Source organism: Eleutherodactylus coqui, chromosome 6 (assembly GCF_035609145.1).
Source record: "Eleutherodactylus coqui strain aEleCoq1 chromosome 6, aEleCoq1.hap1, whole genome shotgun sequence".
In the NCBI taxonomy this organism is placed as follows: Eukaryota; Metazoa; Chordata; class Amphibia; order Anura; family Eleutherodactylidae; genus Eleutherodactylus; species Eleutherodactylus coqui.
In genome coordinates this window covers 80,754,630-80,776,980 of record NC_089842.1, presented here as the reverse complement: position 1 = coordinate 80,776,980, position 22,351 = coordinate 80,754,630, and the positions used below count along the sequence as shown (strand labels likewise).

At 43.1% G+C, this 22,351-nt stretch overlaps 1 protein-coding gene across 1 annotated transcript in view; it reads left to right on the top strand.

Moving 5' to 3' along the window:
* The first annotated feature begins 489 nt into the window (after window positions 1-489).
* The window catches only part of IGLON5 (IgLON family member 5), a 443,482-nt gene continuing 421,620 nt past the window's right edge, over window positions 490-22,351 (top strand). Inside the window, 1 exon segment of the mRNA XM_066607050.1 lies at window positions 490-906. Within this exon segment, the coding sequence (XP_066463147.1) occupies window positions 843-906 (64 nt within the window). The 5' untranslated portion in view covers window positions 490-842.

The following is a 22,351-nucleotide window of genomic DNA, read 5'->3' as shown; positions in this document are numbered from 1 at the left end:
AGATCTAGCTGAGCCAAGTCTGTCAGATGCAGTGGTATTGGGTTTGTCGTTTAACACATCCCATGGGGATCTTTGGCTTCCTTACTTGTTGTTTTACACGGGGTTGCATTTAAAACTTGCTGCATTATCAGATCAGCATCCATTATTTCCCCCAAAGAGTTCATTGACAAATTCAAGTCTACATCTGTCACAAGATTAGTATTGCATGTTCTAGAGAGAAGGGGCCATAGTGTGCAGGAATGCTGCAGTAACAAAAACCCTTCTGGATAAATCAAGTCGAAGCATCAGAAAGCCCAACAAGCCTTGCATCCCCTTCCAAGTGAAACCTCGACACCTTCTCATTGGCTCTACTACCTGTCATTTGAACGATAGGACCCTGCCCAACGCAGGTCATGATTGGCTCTCAAAGGCTGCCATTCAACTTCCATCTGTCAGAAACCCCATATGGTTTGCAGAAGGCAAGGGAAGTGTGTGTGTGTCTGTTTGTATGCGTGTGTTAAAGGGGGGTGAAAGGGGAACAGCGGAAGGAGGGGGCATTGGGAAAAGAGAGAGAAAAAATAGGAGAGGCAGAAAGGAGAGAGAGAGCGAGAAAGAGAGAGGGGGGGCTTGATAGAGATTCCCAATCCAGAATTCCTTCTGTCCTCCATCCATCCCCTGCATCACCGCTCTCCACTCCATCCTTTGCTTGCCATCGAGCGACTGTACTGGAAAATACAGCAAGCCGGGAGGGAGGGGGGAAGAGGGTTAACGAGGAGAGAGACGGAAAAAAAAAGGAAGAAAAGAGGCAGAAAATAAAGCCGAAAACAGAAGGACAGGCACGGAGAGCGGAGAAGGACTAAAAAATGAAGACGCCACTTCAGAGGGTGAACCTGGCCAGTGTGGTCATCACCATGATGCTGACACAAGGTACCACATTCTAATGACCCTTCGCATGAATTGCATCCGTAACCTTTCTCATCTTGAATCTCTGTGGAATTCAAGTGTTCAAGCTTTAATGTTGCAGCATCCTCTGGCTAGTGAAGGGTTAACGGCTCTCGGTCTTATGAATGAAATAGTTGCAAACACTAGATAAACGATTGAGTGAGCGGAAAAGAGGAACATGGCATAGGTGGCGAAAAAGAGAAGGGGGGATGGATGGATGCTTATTTTTTTTTGGAATTCTTCGAAAGTTGTGCAATAGAAGAATGATGAGAGTGATGGTGACAATGGGGGGCTAAGTTGGGAGTTTACGTGATGGTGCGGTTGGTGGTAGGGGTCCTGATCCTCTACTTCAACAGTCCATGGGATTAGCAGGTACAGTAGTTTGGTTATTGGGGGAGACTCGGAAGAATTCCAGCACTGCTCTACCATGTGAATTCTTGTTAACGGTGATTCCCCCTTTGCAAACCATTCCTTCCCCGTCCCCTCTATGAATCTGCTAGAGGTTTGAATACATTATTGGAGTCAGAGGTTAATAAATTGAAATGTTTTAATGAAGATACGAATTGAGGAGGGGGGGGGGGGTGTAAAAAAAATGCTGTGGGGGATGTGGAGGGAGAAGGGTCTTTACAATCACAATGACAACCCTTCCGTGACATTCTTATTATCCATTCACTACACAGTGGCCACTGTTGAAGAGTAATTACCAGTGGTACAAGGGTTAAAGGGATACATGCCTGGCTGGTCCCAGAGGAAAGCACATGTTTTTGGCTCAATGAAGCAAATGATAAATAGGAAGAGGGTCTGCAATGACCCTTGAACCCAATAGGAGACCCTCATCCAGAGAGATGATGCTAATACTGGGCTATGCTCATACAGCTGCATGCAGAACCTGCTGTGTACAGCATCTGTTCTAGTGGGAGCGCATTAATGGCTGGCGTATTTATATTGCTGTATAGTTCCCATCTGCAAGTACAATATGTGTGTATATAGTGTTGCCCGATTCTGTATATATATCTGCGTGATACTCTTGTGTTTATGAGTTAAGAGCATCACCATAGTGTTCTGAGCATATTGTATTATGGCCTGCTCTGGGTTGTCCTATATGACTTGTATGTATATAATCACAGCGAGCCTCGCTGTCTACCTGTATGAAGGAGAGGCACATGTACAGTAGGAGTATGGCTGCGTGTATGTGCGTGGGAATCTGTGCAGATGCATGAGTGTAAGGGTCTCTGTGGGTATGTGTATGCATGTGAGGATATACATCTATAGCTCTTGTTTGTGTGTGTTTACTATATGTATGCATCTATGAGTATACATGTGTGTATGTGTAGTGTCTGTGAATATGTAGTTATCTGCCTGCATGTATATGTATGTATATGACAGTGTATCTCTGATTATGTATGTGTGTGGCATCTGGTTCTCTATGCCTAGGTGTGTGTTTGTATGAGTGTACAACACTGAGGATGTATGACTGTGTGTACAGTGTGTATGTATGTATGTCTGTGTGTACAGTGTGTATGTATGTGTATGAGTGTGCATCATGGAGGATGTGTGACTGTGTATACAGTGTGTATGTGTATGACTGTGTGTACAATGTGTATGTATGTGTATGAGTGTACATCACTGAGGATGTCTGTGTATACAGTGTGTATGTGTATGAGTGTACATCTCTATGTATCTGTGTGTATGTTTGACTGCACATATCTGAGGATGTATGTGTTTGTGTATGAGTGTACATATCTGAGGATGTATGTTTATACAGTGTGTATGTGTATGAGTGTACATCTCTATGTATCTGTGTGTATGTTTGACTGCACATATCTGAGTATGTATGTGTTAGTGTATGAGTGTACATATCTGAGGATGTATGTGTTTGTGTATGAATGTACATATCTGAGGATGTATGTTTATACAGTGTGTATGTGTATGACTGTACATCTGAGTATATATGTATGTATGAGTGTACATTTGAGTATGTATGTGTATACAGTGTGTATGTGTATGACTGTACATCTGAGTATATTTGTATGTATGACTGTACCTCTCTGAGTATATGCATGTGTGTACAGTGTGTATATAGGTGTTTGTGTATATGTCTGTAAAATTCTGCTCTGTGCTCTGGATTTCAATGGCGTTATTGGATGTATTTTATGACTTCAAATTCTTCATATTAATTAAGATTTCCTGTCGTTAACTCTTTCCTTCTCAATGTGGAAGAGAAATGAGTTGTTTGTGTAAGTGCCATTGGGCAGCATCACTTAACCCCTTGTGACATGTATTAATGTTTTCAGTCTGATCTGGCAGCTATTCTTGTATTTACGTTGCTTGTATCCCAAGAATGGACAAGGCTATATCCCTACTATGGAGAGGGGTCTGAGCTGGGTTTGCTTTTATATCCTTATACCTTATTACTTTGTAGCCTGGGAACTTGAAGCGTTAACCCTTTTGTCGCTACAGTTTTTGCTATTACTGTATTTGTCCTTAACATGAAGAAGATTTGCACTTTCCTGCCTGTTTACTGTAAATGTTGCTGTCTTGGAGCATATGCTGCCATTACCTTCTGGGCTTTGGGAACCATGACGTGTGGAGGTTGGTCAGTGCTGCTCTTCAGAAATTTTTTGGAAACGCTGATTGCAATTAGCTGTAGCCATTTTAGGCCCAGGAAAAATCTGCAGCTGTGTGTATTCTGCTGTGGATCCAGAAAAAGTCATGGGCAGCTATGATAATAGGGAAAATGCCCCAAGTTACACTGTAACAACCTTGGAGGAGAGAATGTAAATAGTTACTTTTCTTATATGCAACATTGTAGCATTTATAATAACATCATCTTTCACTGCTGTCCATTTCCAGCACCCTTTCATTGCCAGGAGGTGACAAGCAAAATGTATATCTCCTACTAGGAAAACAATTAACTCCACCATACACACCAAAAGAAAGGTATAGTTTAACAACTTGTCTTCCAGAGTCTTGTAACCAGGCCTAGAACATTCTCTTTCATTGACAAACACTGTGAAAAATAAGGTAAAGCACTATCAACTTCATCAGGTCTTACCACTGATCTATTTGCAAGTGCTTGCTGCAGCTGACTGACATTAGTGAAGCCTGCATTAACCATTTAATTAACAGGAACCTGTTATCACTGCTCATTGCAAAGCAACACTCTTGCCCACTGTGCTCTGCAATGCAAAGTATAATTTGACCTCATCCCTGCCAGAGGCTCCCACAAGGCACATTAGGGGCCATAATGGGAGCTAATCACTGCAGAGCTGATTGCTGCAAGGCACAAGTAGTCTAGCTCCCTTCACACAAGCGTATGCGTATTTACGTGCGCCTGAGTTACGTTTTTTTGCATACGCATCGGCGTATTTTGCTGTACTTTTTGCGGCATGTTCATTTGTGCATACAAAGGCGCACCAATTGAAATGACTAATTAGTCTAATGAGTTTCAGGTGTGTTCACTTTCCTGCGCTATTACACAGTGTTTCACGCATTTCCTAGCGTATTTTGTGTGCATTTACACATTCCCATTGACTCCTATGGTGACTTTTGATGTGCAAATGCACAGGAAAATAGAGCTGCTGCGCTTTCTTTTTTTTGCACAGCCAAAATGCGTACGGGAATATGTGCATTTGGAATCATTTGGAATATTGCACATGTAAATTTTTTGTATGCAAATACACCTGTGTGAATGGGGCCTTAGGCCGGAGTAAGACAAGTGTATTTGCACAAGAAAATTGCGCATGTAAGACGCGGAGAAAAGAACCAGTTGATTTCAACAGGTTCGTTCACCTGCACTTATTTTGCATGTGCATTACAGTCTTGCAAAAAATACACAGCATGCTCTTTTTTTTGCACATTTAGGCTGGATTCACACGAACGTATATCGGCTCGGTTTTCACGCCCAGCCAATATGCGTCGTCTCTCTCTGCAGGGGGGAGCCTGGAAGAGCCAGGAGCAGGAACTGAGCTCCCGCCCCCTCTCTGTCTCCTCTCTGCTCCTCTGCACTATTTGCAATGGGGAGAGGCAGGACGGAGCAGGGCTAATTCGCAGAACTTAGCCCCACCCCCGCCCCGCCTCCTTTCATTGCAAATAGTGCAGAGGGGCGGAGAGGAGACAGAGAGGGGGCGGGAGCTCAGTTCCTGCTCCTGGCTCTTCCATCCTCCCCCACCTGTAGATGAGGACACCGTATATCTGCTCGGCGTGAAAACCGAGCTGATATACGGTTGTCTGAATCCACCCTTACACAGGAAAAGAGCACATATTGAACTGCTTACATTAATAGGCCATTTTAATGACTCGGACCATCATTGCGTTTTTTTGGTGCATACAAATATGCACAATGCCTTAGGCTGGCATTTATGCTGCGGATTAGCGCAATAGGTGTTGTGTTTTTGAGGACGTGTGTGCGCATTTTACTGTATTTGTTGCGTGCGCATGCCTTGTGTATTTGTATGCGCTACAAAACACACAAGCATGCTCTCATAGACTTTAATGGGGAATTAACTTTAATATGTGCCATTTTCATGCGCAATACATATGAAGGGTGCATTCACACGAACGTATATCGGCTCAGTTTTCACGCCGAGCCGATATACGTCGTCCCCATCTGCAGGGGGGGGGAGGATGGAAGAGCCAGGAGCAGGAACTGATTTCCCGCCCCCTCTCTGCCTTCTCTCTACCCCCTCTCCGCCCCTCTGCACTATTTGCAATGAAAGGAGGTGGGACGGGGCGGGGCTAAATTCCGAGAATTAGCCCCGCCCCGCCTCTCCCTATTGCAAATAGTGCAGAGGGGCGGAGAGGAGACAGAGAGGGGGCGGGAGCTCAGTTCCTGCTCCTGGCTCTTCCAGCCTCCCCCCCCCCCCCTTGCAGATGAGGATGATGTATATCGGCTCGGCGTGAAAACCGAGCCGATATACGTTCGTGTGAATGCAGCCGAAGAGAGAGCGTGCTACATATTTTTTCCAAAAACGAAATGCGCTCAAAATACATTGACGCATGTGAGTGCTTATGCCCACGGGCAGGCTTCGTATCATACGCAGAGAAACAGTGCATGCTGCCATTTATTTCTCTTGCGTATGTAAATGCAGTGTCCACACGCTGCTGGGCATGGTAGTCCATTGACTTTCTTTGCCTCCATTCACCATGTATCACTAATACGCAGTGAAAAACGTAAACATTAGTCGTAATCCATTGAAATCAATGGGTTCTGTTTACTGCATATTGCGTGCGCAAATTTTATGTGCATAATACGTAGTGCAAATGCGTTCATGTGAATAAGCCTTTACGTCCCTTTTCCATGGGATGGGACAGATTTTGATGTGGAATTGAAAATGGAAGAATTCTGTCCAGAATTTTGCGTCACAAATCCGCATTTACAGCTACGGGTTTTGACAGTGGAATGCTCTGCGGCATCCGGCGGACTGCTCCTTCTCGTTTGCAGGCACCCTAAATTTAATATTTTCCATGCCGTGAGTGTGAAATATTCAATGACTCATTCCATACCAACACAATTTAATTACCGAAATGACTTGATATAATCATTTCCTTTCCAATATCTTGTTACTATTGTTTATAATTGCTCTGAGACTCTACAAGTGTCCTGAGACTTCGCGTGTAACCCATTCAATGCCGAAGGGTTTTTTTCCTTAAGAGTTCTCTGGCCATGTATGTTTTAGCAAATACTCGAATTCCTCATGCCATAATTCTGGAGCGTCTCTTCTTCGATCTCTGAGTTGTTCTGTTCCTCTGTTATTCCTCCTAGAAATATATGAATAGATGACAACTGGGTGTTACTATTCTCCTTGCTAAAGGGGTGTGTCCCTGAACTGCCAGCACTGATTGGACAGTTGGCCTTTGGAAGTTTATTCTAAACTTTCTAGTAGGACTTAGGCTACCTACGCGACCAAATACCGTGCTTGCCAATGTGCATTTTATGTGGATGCGAGGCGTTTCTCTGGCAAAAACGGCTCCCATCACTTCTGTGAAGTAGCGATCCTCCAGCGCGGCTTTCAGGAGCGTTAGAGGATTGGCAAGTGTTTCCCATTGTTTTCAATAGGAAACCTCGCATCACACGCCGTCCAATGTGTTTTACTGCCCGTTTGAAAACAATGGGCAATGCGTTCCGAGCAACATGAAAGATAGGGCATCCTTCATGTATACGACTCCATTCAAAAGATTGGGGTTCATATTCCCGCAAGTTTTGTGCCTCTCGCAAGACATCAAACTCACGCAAAATTCTCAGCCAGCCTAATTGTGGTTTTACACCTCCCTTCCGGCAGCAGAAAAGGGGAATCCCAGCGGCCAAATGGTTCCATCTCTGGATGGAACCAAACGGTGCAGAATGGGCACCATTGACTATAATGGGGTCTGTCTACTTCTCGCCCAGCTGCCCGGCTTTTGAATGGAGGAAAAAGAGCTCCACGCGACAATCCGGTAATTTTGAGCCAGATCTCTGACGGAACCTCTGATCGAAGGTTCCAACACAGATGGGAAGCCGGCCTAACAGCAACGGGACAGTGTAGAGTTCTAAAAAAATATGCTAGAGAATTGTTATTTCATGGAGAATACAAGAATAATACTCACTAAACCAGACATGTCAGGAAAGGTCCTCTTATTGTCCTGAGGTTGTCCAGGTGCGGAATGATTTTTCAAAAATGTCTAAAAATATATTAAAACAGCAAAAGCAGTAGTACTCACCCATTCGTTCCACTGCCAATCCAGCACTGCAACTCCCGCGTTCCTTCTGGTCTGTGTAGACGAATGGCTACCTCCAGTTAGTTGCAGCCAATCAGAGGCTGCCGTGGTCATGTGCCGTTCTCTTGGCATCACTGCTCAGATATCGGCAGCCATAGTGCCAGAGAACAGCACATCACCACTGTAGCTGATCGGCCAAAGCGGTCAGGTAGTACTGTAGCTGCTGGTAAAACACCGACCGGAAGGAGCTGGATCGCTAGGAGAAAGAACAGTTGGGTATGGTTGCGTTTACTGTTTTTACACATCCAAAGCCATTAAAAAAAACAAAACATTCCACACCTGGACAACCACTTTAAGAAGTTTTATTACCTGGCAATATCACCTTATATGCTCCTTGGGCAAGTTCTCGTAGCACATTCATGCTTTTTATCAGTAGCGCATTCTAGGAATTTAATTGCAGTCTATTTTTGACCTGCAATGAAGCTGGAATAAGGAAAATTGCGGTTTCTGATCACGCGTCCACCATAGACTAATAATAATGTTGCAAAAGCTGTCAGCTGAGTATGAGCAATATGGGTAGAAAATTATCCGAATAGCTTAGGAGTAGCAATGCAGCGATATAATATGGTATTTCTCAGCCTATAAAATTCACTCAGTGTTTTCCATCCACTTCGTGATGAGCTCCTTCTACAGTGTTGGATCCTGTAGGCCCACAACCTCTGCTGCCAGCTCCCCTGTTCTGGCAGACCTGAAATCCATGCATTACATGGATGGCCATTCATTTGAATGGCTGCCATTTAATGCTACATTTCCCCTGCAGTGGCCATTGCAGGATAAGCAGCATACTGCTGGCTATGCAGTGATTAAATCTAACATCCAGCATCTAGTTTAGTTTCTTTTTTACTCTTTACAGTGCAAAAATTTTGATGGGAAACCATTATCAAGCAGGGCGATTACTGCTGATAGATCTTCTGTTGGCTTTATTTTTCTGTGCCTGGCTTATGTGAATACATTGAAGGGCTCGACTCGGTAATAGGTAGAGATTCAGACACATCTAGGTATTAATTAATTATTATAGAGGTTAATAAATAAATAATTATTACTTGCTTTGGATATTTGCATGGTAATGAGATGAGCTGCAGGGGGTACTGAGGTGCCACTGAGTCAATTATTCTCACTGTCTATGAGCAGAAGAACTACTTTGTGCCCTCAAAGTGATAAATAGGGGCATAGAATATGGATAGTAGATCCATCAATGACAGCTTATTGACAGTTTCCACTGCTAAAATTAAAGTAAGGGTAAAAAATTGGTGAAAATAGACAAAAATGTTAATGGGGCATATTAATATGAACAGTTATACCTCTGATGGCTATAAGACTATTTCAAGATGTGTTATTTCTGTCTTTAACTTTTGGGCTACAATGGCGATGAGATAAAATCTGATATTAAAGCAAGTCTCCGGTTTTGGGATAATGTTCTATCCCGGGACTAGAGCGGGAGCAGGGTATATTATCTGGACTTCTTCTCTGACGTCAGTCTGATCTTGGTGGTCTGATAGCTTCTGCAATCTTCAGACTGCCTTACCCCCAAAGTGCATTGGTAGTGTTAGACTAGTAATATACTATACCTGCTCTTTGATTGGCCAGTGCTGCTCATATGATCATCACTGGCAAATCAGAGCAGTGTACAGTCTGCAATAACTAGATAGGAAATTAAAATGGCCAGCTTAGATGTCCAAAAATCGGGACCAGAACCAGCATAGTGGATTGATGTTAGAGAAGAACAAGTGCAGGTAACATACCCTGAACCCTTCTGGTCCCAAGGCAGAAGTTTGTTCTGAGTTAGAGGGTCACTTTAATTGCTAGTATAATACTTCTCCTTGGATGGGCTGTATGTAAGCCAATAGGGAAGCAATCCCAGTTGTCAAAATGTATGTGCATATACAGTATTGACCTGGAGGACCCTTTTAGATTCCCCTCCCACCTGTAGCAAAGGCCAAGGCAGTCCAGAATGCAATGAACACTGATTATTAAATGGGCAGCTATGTCATATATGGTGGCATGGAGTACACTAAATCTCTGTGCTTTGGCTGCCCACCCTTTCTAATAGATATGATCCCTTCTACTGTTCATTTGCCCTGTACACTAAACTAGTCTTACCCAACTCCAGTCCTCAAGGCACCCCAACAGGTCATGTATTCAGGATATCCTATAGTAAGAACACCTGTGGCAATGTCTGAGGACCGACAATAATTACATCACCTGTGCAACACTGAGGAAATCCTGAAAACATGACCCGTTGGGGGTTCATGAGGACTGGAGTTTGGGAAACACTGCACTAAGTTGACAACCCCTATGATATTTTCCATATAAGTGAAAGTGTTGTCAGTTCCGTCTTCAGCTTCTTATCCCACATTATGTTGCTGCTCTATGCTGGATCATCAAATTTTCTGGTTTTCCAAATACTAAATAAGTGCTATATTGTGGATGTTTTGCAGTTTTTGGTGTGGATCTGCAGCAGACTTCACCCTTTTGGTTGAATTAAAATTGAAGGGGTGAAACCCCTACAGATCTGCCATTGCTATCTTCCCTCTTCCCCTTCATGGGGGTAGTAAGGCAATAATACATGGTCATGCCATATATTAAAGTATCATCCTGCATTTAATGCTGCTAGGACCAAAGCATCACTTGCTTGTGTTCTACATTGTTCTGCTAATTATTGGGTCCTGTGCCAAGTGTCCCTGGCTATAGGATTCTGCTAATGCATGGCATACAATCCAACTATTCAGAAGACTAAATGAGGTCACTTAAGATTATTGAAAAAAGGGCCATCACCCACTAACAATCACATTCTATTCATAGTACTGCTGTCCTCGTATATGACAGGGGCCATTAGGCCCCCTCAGGCACCAAGACCTAGATTCAACCGCAGTCCCTGCATCCCCTATAGCTATGATCAACAAACTCCCCTCTGCTATATATATATATATCAAAGGGGAGCCAATTTGCACACATGTATAAGAGTCAGAGGCCTAAAGCCCGAGGCCTACTCTCATTTGATTCAGTTCAAATACCTGTCATGTCAGGCAGAAGCTGAATATCCTACGATGCTACATTTGGCTCAGGGGCTTACAGTTTATCAACCGTGCCCTATACAGTAATTTGCCCATAGTGCATGCCAGCAGTTGAGAACATGACCCGTATTATCGGGGATGCCAATGTTCAATCTCTACAGGGATGGTAAGATAATTAGTATGAGTTGATGGGTCTTCGTGCCACCTGCCCCCCTCCTGCTTTCCGTGCCTGTAGCTGGCAGAGCGCTCAGCTGACTTCAGCCTTTCTGTGGTTGCCAGTTTCTCTTAGTCTAGGTTCTATCAGCAGAATGCAATAAACACGACAGGATGTCCGGGCAAGATATGTGAGTCAGCTCTGAGTTATATGTAAGACACACGAGGGGGAAAATAACCGCCAGAGTGTAAATTGTAGGAAAATGACACACATGGGAAGTTGAGTAGCAGGATATATTCTTTTGGTCAGTACAGAAACCAAGAGAGACCAGGGATTGAATAAAGATATACACCCGACGGCGGGTCAGTCTCAGGCAATGGAACAGCTTGGGATATCTGATGAACGACTAGGGCCTTAGAATGGCCCCCACCATTGCGCCGAGGACATAAATAAGACTGTAAACTCTTCCTGAATACTAGGTAGAGTTTAGTAGCGATGTTTTTCATTGACAATTTATATGTTTAGGTATGCTTTTCACCTGGCATAGAGATATATGGCAGCACTCGGAGGAGTTGTGTGTTATCTGTAGCATGCTGAATGTCCATAGCAAAGGCAGATGTAGAAGAAGGAAAGCAAAACCTGATAAGGCTGTAAGACACAATGTCGGGGAATGTCTTTTTTTCTCATATCTTTCTTTTCTGCTTATATATTTTCAAAAAACTTTTGCTTCCTAATACTGATAAACATTGTAGGTTGTGGCATTTATTGAATTTAATAATCTAGAGAAGAAGCTTGTGCTTCAGAGCTGCTTTTCCCAGTGGAAGTTGAAAGGAAAGTAGAAGTATAGTCAACTAATTTCATGCTGATTCTTCTGGTTACTCGGCCTGTCTATAAGGGTGGGCCCTTCCCTGTTGTCTTCTTTACTCTTCTCTTCTTCATGTTAAATTCCAAGTAGAGAAGTCCAGCACTCTGTCCAGTGAACAATATAAAACCAAAGCTTTATTTCATGAGTTTAAACCATTAGTAAACTCTGGACATCCTGGTTAGCCTACTAGTTTCAAGCCACACAAGGTTCTTACGCAATGCCATGGGCAAGAACCCTATCAGGTTTGAAACTAGTAGGCTAACCAGGATGTCCTGATTTGACTAATGTTTTAAACTCATGAAATAAAGCTTTGGTTTTATATTGTTCACTGGACAGAGTGCTGGGCCTCTCTACTTGGAATTTAACGTGAAGAAGAGAAGAGGGAAGAAGACAACATACCAGCATAGTCTTAGACATATATATGCCCATTAAGTATAAGTTTAAAGCTTCTGAGCCCCAATGCAAAATGGCATCAGGATCACGTCCAACCATCAAGTTCAAAACCTTCGCATTGTATAGGATACTCTTATATCATTAAGCACCACCAAAGACCAGGAGTGTAACTGCAACCTCTGAACCAGGGACGCAGCTAAAAACTCAGGAGCCTGGGTGCAAAAGTTCAGCTGGGGCCCCCCTCCCTCAATCTGTACCCATACTCAAAGGTGTAACTTGAAGATTCAGGGCCCCAATACAAAATCTGTAACAGGGCCCTCCCAACTATAATTGCTTTATTCCTACTACTAGGCTACCTATATGGCGAAGATAGGCCTTGTGGGTGCAACGGCATTCTCTGCATCTCCTATAGTTACGCCCCTGCGCTGCACCATATCAGTGCCCTGAACCACATTCATTTGGTTGGGTTTCTCCTCATAGACCATATCAGTTGCTATGGCATGTACATGTAGTCAGGTCTGGCCCACAGCTGCCATATTTCCTTAATTTCCCAATTTTTTTTTTACCTATAGAAATTTCCCCATGTGTCCAGTTTACTGAAGCAAACCCCTTATGAAAAGAACAGCTCATGATGATGGGCTTGACAGCACTGGCTTGGTAGCTCAGTATTCCTAGAAATTACTGGCAACCCTCTTCTGCTAATCACCTTTGGTGCAGTTAGAATGGCAATAGAGCAAAAGAGATCCGACGTAATGGGTAAGAACACAAGCCAGCTTTAATACCTAAAAGGGTGGCATCAGAGACTGGAACATGAGCTCGGATCTTGTGCCCAGAATTATGTTTAGATGCATGTATCTATGATTATATTCGGCCATAAATCTGCATTTCTTTATACAAAGCTTTTTGTACTGCCTTTGCAAGAGAAAAATCCTAGCTCGATTGCGGTAAGGGCATACAGGGCAGTAGACATGGTTCAGCTGTCAGAGGCTAAGGCAAATAAAGGGCCAAAACTCACCTGTTGGCTGCCATCCACCCGCTACAGAACAGTATCTGCGTGGGAGCTGAAAACGCTCACTTACAAAGTGTATGGAGCCTTTTTAATAGCGCCCACTAAACCCGCTGCCTGGGTGACCCCCATTTGATTGCATTTAGCAGCATTTTAGAGCGTGGTCACAGGAATTTCTATCTGCTATACAATACTCTGGCCCTCTATGTTACACAGACTTGTTTTAGGTCCCTCTTATTAAAAAATAAAATAAATAAATCTTGTTATTTGTATAGCGCCAACTTATTCCGCAGCGCTTTCAGGTAATTTATTTATTACTTGAGCCAGCTACCTGAACCACACAGGGATTGAACCCACAACCAACTGGGCTACATGAGGCTAGATAGTAGGAAGCTACACAAGAAATCATGGACTTTCAGGATGCCAAAAAATGAGGATGGTCTGGGGAAGACCGAAGCAAGAGAAAATTACTAACTTGAATGAAAACTAATGAGCATATCCCTATACTGATGGTTTAATATGTGGAAATTAATGAAGGTTTGCTCGGCCATCAATATGGACTGACTTGAGAAGTAATCACCAGAACTTGTCAGGCATTTTTGGTTATCAATGATGGGTATTGGTTGAAAGGGTACAAAAACATAATATAGATAGAGGCTTTTCTGCAGCTCACTGACATTGACATGACTTATATTTCTATGTCACCTTAAAAGGCATGTGGAGCTTAGGGTGGTTTTACAATGGATGACTATCAGTTGTCCCAATGGCTACAGCTCCTGGGCTCTCACACAGGAATGATAGTTGATCAGTGAATGGAGGCAGAGCATGATGGACATCTCATCCGGCCGCCCACCTCCATTCATTGCGAACAGGCAGTTGATGAACAACTGCTTGTTTACAGTGAGAGAGAAGTCGCTCACTAATTGCTTTGTTTCGGATCACTGAAACAAAGCGACTAGCGACTACTGAGCAATTTGTCGGTTAGTTCCGTCGGGTCCCATATTTACACGGGACAACTATGGCTGAAAATTGCGCATTCAAATGATTTTTCAGCCTATAGTTGGCCTATGTAAATCCACCCTCAGGTTGGGTCCCCATGGTGACTGATTTGCAGCATTTTTCTTTAAACAGGTTTTATTGCGTATTTCTGTGTGCAGCTCGCCCCCTCATTGAGGAGAGGTGAATTCCGCAGTGGAAAGGGCGATAAAATTGACATGCTCCAAATTGAATTCCACAAAGCATGTTAATTTCCACACGGGTTTTGCGCGGATTACTTCTTCAGCTTATGGACGAGATTTTCAAAATCCTATCCTTTGCTGCTACTGTAGATGCCACGGACGTTCTGTGCAGAGGGTCCGCGCAGAAATTCCACAACAAATCCGCCCCATCTGGACCCCGCCTTACAGTTTTCTGTCTTCTCGGCCAACCTCAAACAAAGGGGTATTGCCCTTGTAGGATATAAGATTCACAGCAACAGATGCGATAACATAATGATGGTATGTTAACCCTTTCCAAGCCAATTGTGGATTCAGGGTTTCCTAAAAGGCTTTCTCTTTTTGCTGTTATACAACGGTGCCATCTGCTGGCTAAAGCCAGTGTGTGTGAGCCAGAGAGGCTCCGACAGCTGAGTGCCTGGAAATAGACGGTAAGAATACCCTGTCGGACGTCTTCTGCCATTGGAGCTGTACAAGCTTCAATCAGAATGTAGGAAGACATCAGACAGTGGATTGGAAAGGATTAAAATCTGCTCCTGTTTATCATTACTTACATAAAGCAGTCCCCGATGTTCAGCACGAGATCCTGCTCATGACTACATCTTCCAGTTATCTGGCTTATAGGTGGTACAGGTGTCATTACAGGTCCTCCGTCCTAGAGAAATACTATGGGACATAAAGTAGCAAAAATGGGGCAGGGATGGTTCCGGACTTTCTGCTTCTCATCCTCTTTAAAAGCACTAAAGTCACACCACCAGGCCTGTAGCAGTGGCTGATAACAGGAAACAATTGTATTCAACAGCTCAGCAAATAACATAGACTTTACACAATGTCCCTTTAAGACGCCCACGAGAAGACCTGGGAATAAAAACCTCTACTCCCTGGATGCATGTTCCAGGGATTTCACAATAATTCTACATCTCACTACTTTTTATGGAGCCGTCGTTTTAAATTGAGTAAGAAAAATGACTCTGGGTCAATAGAAATATCATTGCGTTGGAATTAATTTGCAAGAGAAATGAAGACAAAACATAAATGCAGCTATTTTCTATAGTATATTAACTCTCCTTAGTGTTTCTTGGGGATCTATATGACTGCTGACAGTTAACAGATCTACATACAGAGTATATAGACTATACATACACACAGGCAGCTTAGGTTCTGTATAGACTTTCCTTATGGTCTATATAGACTATATTATCTCAAGCTAATCACAGATGCATATGATATGTCATCATCCACACTATGAATGTCTTTAGCGTTTATCTTGATTTACCTTAAAGGCAGAGAAGCGTAGCTGAAGGTTATAATTCAGTATGCCCCCCCCCCCCCCCTCAACTTTCTTCTGCAACGTTGGGTCTCTTAAGAAGCCCATCAATGTAACACTAGCAGGTGGTGGCATTGCTAGAATTGTGAATGATTAGGCAGAGGCTATAATGTAGGGACCCCCAATGCAAAATCTGTATCATGCCCCCCCCCAACCATCCATGTGCCAGTTATAATACTGGTGCTTTCTTGATAGAGGGGCCTTTGGCCCCCATAAAGGCTCCAGGTCATGTAACATCCAATAAAATGGAAATATAATAAAGCCATTGTGCACATGATGAGATTATGCATTATCTGAATGATTACAGTTTTAAGGAATCAGCATCATATATCATCTCACATGTAGTCCATCTCTTCTCTCTTGTGGTAGTTCGCCCTCAAACCCCGGATACTGTTTTACTATGTCTTGCTTGTGGAGATGAGCGAATCAAACCTGTAGAACCCAAATTCAGGTTGATCTTTGTTAAAAATTTGGTTCGGTGAGAACCCAAACCTCAGTGGTTCATTTCTGCCTAAGAAGAGGTTCTTAAGAATCAGCGGTGGTTCTTCAAAGGATATAGCTCAGTAGTTAGCACTATTCTCTAGCAGTGCTGAGGTTCCTAGGTTCAAATCTGATCTATTGCATGGAATTGGAACACTCCATGCAAATATTGTCAGATATTACCTAGGAGCCCATCACTGCAAACAACAGCGCTAAGCACCAAGTTGCCATGCGTCTTCCTTTTCTGGAGGGGGATTAGAATAAACACTAAGCAAGCATTCACAGTCTATGCAGATGTTGTCCTTGGTCAGATGTGAACCTAGGACTCCAGCATTGCATGGCAACAGTGTTAACCACTGAGCTACATCCATTGAACATCTACAATGACCACCACTACCACTTCAGGGCTCTTAAACAATGTTCAATACTAGTTTTGGAGGTTTGCAAGAACTTCTGATTCGACTCAAACCAATTCGGACCAAACGGAACATTTTGGCAAAATTTGACAAACCAGCTTAACTGAACTTTTGAAAAATTCCCTCATCTCTACTTGCTTGCAGTGAAGGATCACCCTTGGATGCATTGTCTTCACCACTGGTTTGCCAACTTTGAGAAGCTTTGCAAGAGTTCATACAGTATCTATGATTAGGAGGGGAGGTGGAACCAACCTGAGTTGGGCCTTTCAACATAGCCATAGGACCTTTCTCAATAGTGTGTTTTTTGTCTTTTTATGTAAACCATTACTTTTCTCGCCAATAGATTACATGTTCCATAAATGTCTTTGACCAAAATTATCCTAAAAACCTGAACTATTTCTGAACAGTTTTAAAATATTTTCACCATTGTCTCCCAAAGCTATTACTAGTATGTGACCGCAACCAAAAGGAAAAAGAAGCGAAGTATTAGTGAAAACCCTAAAAGCAGAGTGCAGATGATGTGTGAGGGCATCTCAGGACTTTGTCATTACTCATTAAAATACCAGACATGATGACATACGACATCATCCATATACAATACATTGCTGAAAGCCAGAACAGAAATCCAGGAGTGTAGGACAAAGATCACACAAGTGCCAGAAAACCATAATGGTTCATTTTGTTGACAGAAGGAATGAGTGTGTCACGGTTGAATGAGATCAAGATTGCCAATGCAGGATAATAGAGATGTAGCAGAGCTGAGTTTGTAAATTGTCAGGATGAGTATATATTATGCAGTAGGTTTATCTGCAGTCTTGTGGCAAATCATAACCTGTGATGATATCATAATAAGTAGTACTAAATGACTAACTTAGCTTTGCTACATCTGCATACTTTACAATTCATAAGCAGCTGGCTAGTGCTATCTTATACTGACAGAACTTGTTTTAAAATGTGTATAACTAAAGGTAAAGTACAAGAATTATCTAGAGTAAAGGCTGGTAGGAAATAGCACCATACAGTGCCTAAGTAATACAGGAATGCAAAGTTAAATAGCAGTACATTACAGTAATAATAATGTGATACAGAGAACACATAATAGTAGCATAAAGTTCCACGCAGACGAACAGTACTGTAGGGTTCCTACTGTACATAACATATAACCATGTGCTACAGTGTCCAAGCAACAGCGCTCTAATAACAGAGAGTGTATAAATAATACCACTGTATAGTGTCAAATATGTGCAGCATAGAGTGCCCACTTAACCCCTTCAGTGGCGGGTTTCTTACCACCCTGTCAGACCCACCAGGGCAAGTAATAAAAGTTTAAATCACCCTCCTTTTGCCATATCTTTAATAAAAAAATCTATATCATAAAAAAAATACATATTTGGTATTGCCGCGTCCGTAAAAGTCCGATCTATCGCAGTAGTGCATTATTTACCCCACACGGTGAACATCGTCTGAAAAAAATAAAGAACGCCAGAAATGCTCTTTTTCAGTCACCCTGTCTCCCAGAAAAAATGCAATAAAAAGTGATCAAAAAGTCGTATGTATTCCGAATTAGTACTAACGTAAACTATAGGACATCCTGCAAAAAATGAGCCCTTGCTCAACTACGTCAACGGAAAATTTTAAATGTTATTGTGCGCAGAAAATGCAGGGGACTTCCACAGAGACCCATCAGGATCCCCTGATCACATTGCGGGGGTCCGATGATGTCAGCTTTTTTAAATGCTGCGGTCGCATAGACCGCGGCATGTAAAGGGTTAAACAACAGAGATCAGAGGTTTTTTCCATTCTCTGCTGTGTAAGAGCTAGTGCCCGGCTATCCTCTGACAGAAGGAGCCCCCTCCCTCTGTCAGCCCTTTACATGCTGCAGTCGCACAGACTGCGGCATGTAAAGGGTTAACACAGCAGAGATAGGAGGTTTTCTCCATTCTCTGCTGTGTAAGAGCTGGTGCCCAGCTATCCTCTGACAGCCGATCACCAGCTTTCCCTGCCACAGGGACTATCGGCCAGCTTCTGACATGCCGATAGTCTCTGTGGCAACCTCTATACAAAGCAGTGCAGGAGTTTGAAAAAAGAAGCGGGAAGTAGCCGGCAGATCGGTTCTATCTTCCTGCTTTTTTTTCAAAGTCCTGCACTGTTCTCTGTGGGACTGTGCAGGCAGAGCACAATGCCACAGCTGATGGCATTGTACTCTGCAGGTCCCATAGTGAAACATAGCCAGGAAATCTTCTCGGCTATATCACTATGGGCAGTGGAGCTCATCCCGGAAAATTTCCGGGTGTGCCACTGAAGTGGTTAAAGGGGTTGTCCAGTTACTGGATAACATTTCCCGATAGCTGTTAAAATAACAAAAAAGAGCTGTACTCTGCTACCATGCTTTGGTCCTGATGTTTATTGTGACAGATGATGTCACCAGAAGTCAGGTGACCACTGCAGCCAATCAGAGGCTGCAGCATTACCAGCCATTCTCTTGGCATCAATGCTCACAACCTGGGTGCCAGGAGTTCAGAACAGTAATGCTGGAGAATCTGATTGGCTGCAGCGGCCAGATGACTTCCAGTGACATCATCTGCCACAGCAAACACCGGGATCACAGCAAGGCTATAGTGCTGGATCACAGCTGCTGTGTAGGGGTAGTTACAGCTCTGTCTGTTATTTTAACTTAGTTACAGCTATAGGGGGCATGTTATCCAGTACCGGACCATCCCTCTAAAGCAATACTCCTGTTTCAGGACAAAATACTGAGGGTGGAAGGTGCCAGGCTGCATTTGATTTTTTCCTCTGTCCCTCCATTGCACCAGTTTCAGTCCTGTTTTGGCAAAGCCCTAATGGTCACTGCCACTATGCGCTGTTCTCTGATGAGGCTGCACAGATCCTATGAGCAGAGCTGGCCAAACAAAGGCCAGGTATAGTGCATTGGTAATCTAACACCGCGATGGGTTATTATGTAGTCTAAAGACAACTGTAGCCATCTTAGCCACCCAAAAACTGAGCCAGAACCCGTGCAATGGAGGGACAGAGGAGAAGATCAAGTGCAAGTAATATACCACTTCTACCCTTTTGTCTCAAAACTGGAGGTTTGCTTTAATAGCTCCATATAGTGAACAATTAGTGCAATACAGTGTCATAATATCATTGTTCTGTTTAGTGTTTCAATAGTACCATGATGATATACCATGATGAGCTATTAGCAGAAGCGTAATTAGAAGCTCTTGGGCCCCAATACAAAATCTATAATAGGGCCCCCTACCTACTATGTGCCATTTATAATACTGGTATTTTTATGTGATAGAGGTGCCTATGGACCCCCTAAGGATCCAGGGCCCGGTAGCGACTGCTACCTTTGCATCACCTATAGCTCCACCCCTGGCTATTAGGAAGGAAGCTTAGAGTAGGCAATGGATGTCGAGGGTGTGTTGGTGACTGCCCTTTTACTCATGTTATATTAGTGCCCTATATAAATGAATACTTGACCTTTATATGGTATATAGATCCCATATATTATGATGTTAATATAAGAATCTTGGCCCAAGTGAATCACTTCTCTGGTCACAGCAAGCTATATTTCATTATCCTATTCAGTTTATTGATGTGACGTTTCCCATTTAAGGATGTGAAACTTTTCTCTATCAATTATTATTAGACGTAACTAACTTATGGCACCTCCGCACGGACGGGAAGGATCCTGATTTTGGCTGGCAGACTTTATTGTGTTGTCCCATTTAATCTAGCACCATTTCTCGATGCTCTGCATTGCCGATATGTGAATACTTTGGCGCCACAGTTAATTTTGCACCTTGTTCATATTTTGTGAAAGGGTCACACCAGTGAGTGTTCAATCAGCGATATGTAGACTTGCAATTTTCTAGATTCTATTGTACTACAGTATTTGGTGATAATTTATTTTTATTTGCCTTGACAGTTCATTTTTCTTGACACAGAACTCGTTTCAGATGAATGCAAAAGAGGAAGCTCTCAGCCACTCTTCAAATGCCATTCATCGAATGGCAAGGGTTAAATCTGCCCGCAGGGTGAAAGGAAACATCGGGCAATTGTATGACATCACTGTCTTCTGAAAGAGGGGTCAACGGGGGTGATGACGAGGGAGAGCAGAGAGAAATAAAAGGACACGAATAGAGAGCTCAGGAAGAGGTTTATTCATGAAGATGAAAGGCAACGGAGGGAAATTTAATGAAATAGAATAGCATTATGCTATTAACTCTTTGATGGGCAGCGTTACATCTAAATAAGTGGAAAATGCACCAGAGTCCCAGAATTGCAGAAAGGTCAAACAGGGGTAGTTTTTATTGACTGTAACAATGTTCACTCTGTAGATGCTTGAAAAGCTATAGGATATTAAAGGACTATTCAGTGACACACATAGAAGAGAAGTGGACCCACAGCAAAGATGAAAATGAGCTGCCCCCATTATGATGCTGATGTTTACCACCCTGGATAAAAAAGGTCTGGTGTTTGTTTGCTAAGAATGCAATCCGTATTGAGGTTCTCACCACGAACCAACAAATATGGTGAGACTCAACTGGTCTGAATGACCTAGGTCCTCTCTCCAAATGGGCTCCCTCAACATGAAAACACCCTTCTTACTATATCAGCAGTTCCCAGATGGCATAAAGCTTGTCTACATCCCTTACAAAAGTGTAGATGAATTTGATCATAGAGATGGTGCAAATGAAATTGCTTGTGAAAGCTATGAATTAAACCAATGATCTCATGTGTATAGGGCCACCCAATTAAGGACTTGGGGCATATTAAAATCCAGTGTAGCCACCAAGAAATGGACCCATTTCTGAAACCAGTGAAGGCACAAACAGCGTTGGCTGCCAAAACGAGGTCACAGTGTCTTGCCTTTACCTTAATACTGGATAGAAGTGGTCAGGATTCCTGAGGATAGGAAAAGCCGCCCGCTGGACCCAGAGTGACTAAGTGAGTCAGAGAGCTGCAAGTACCACCCAATGATTCGTCATCTGTATGAGCCTGTCTGTGAACAGAAGCTCAAAGCCTCCAGCTGCCAGGTACTACCTGCGGTTTCACCTCCTCCAGTTTGATCTGGCATGGGCCTCCCTTCGCTTTGTGTTGCGTCACATTCATAGCCATCCTGGCCCACATGCAGCCCATGGGCTACGGGTTGGACACCCCTGGTCTTCATCATTCCACTGGTTCTATAGCAACGCCAGACCATGCATTGTCCCGAAATCCTTAAAAGGTCAGTTTCTTCTGATCACCCTGAAAGTTGTATGACATTTCCAATTAATTATCAATGGTCCCCAATTTCTTTCTTGATATCAACATCATGACTACTGAAGCTTCATTCAAAGGAAAAAAGCACGGAAACATCAAGTTTCCCATTACCATATTTTTCATGTAAGAGTGATCTCCATCTCATGTGTTCTTCAGTCTAATTTGTTTTCCCTTCCAAAAAGCAAGAGTACAACACAACATATGCTTCCTAAATCTGAGCAAATAAGGAACGAAAGCCACTGTACATATGTTAATATCTATCTGTCTTGTTGTGCAAACAAGCTTTTGAGAAGACGAGTTTGCTTTCCAATATTTATCCTTTAGAGTTGTCCTGTTCCATTACTAGTGATCGAAATTAATTTCACAATGTTGAATATGGGGAACACAAAGAAGATTGATGCTGTTGGACCCCATTTCAAAAGACGAAAAAATGGTCTGTCTTCCTGGGACAAGGTTGTATCTCCAGACTCTGCACCCAGGATTAGGTGGGCCTGGTGATGGTTGGCCTCTTTACCTGTCCCTGGTAGGACAATA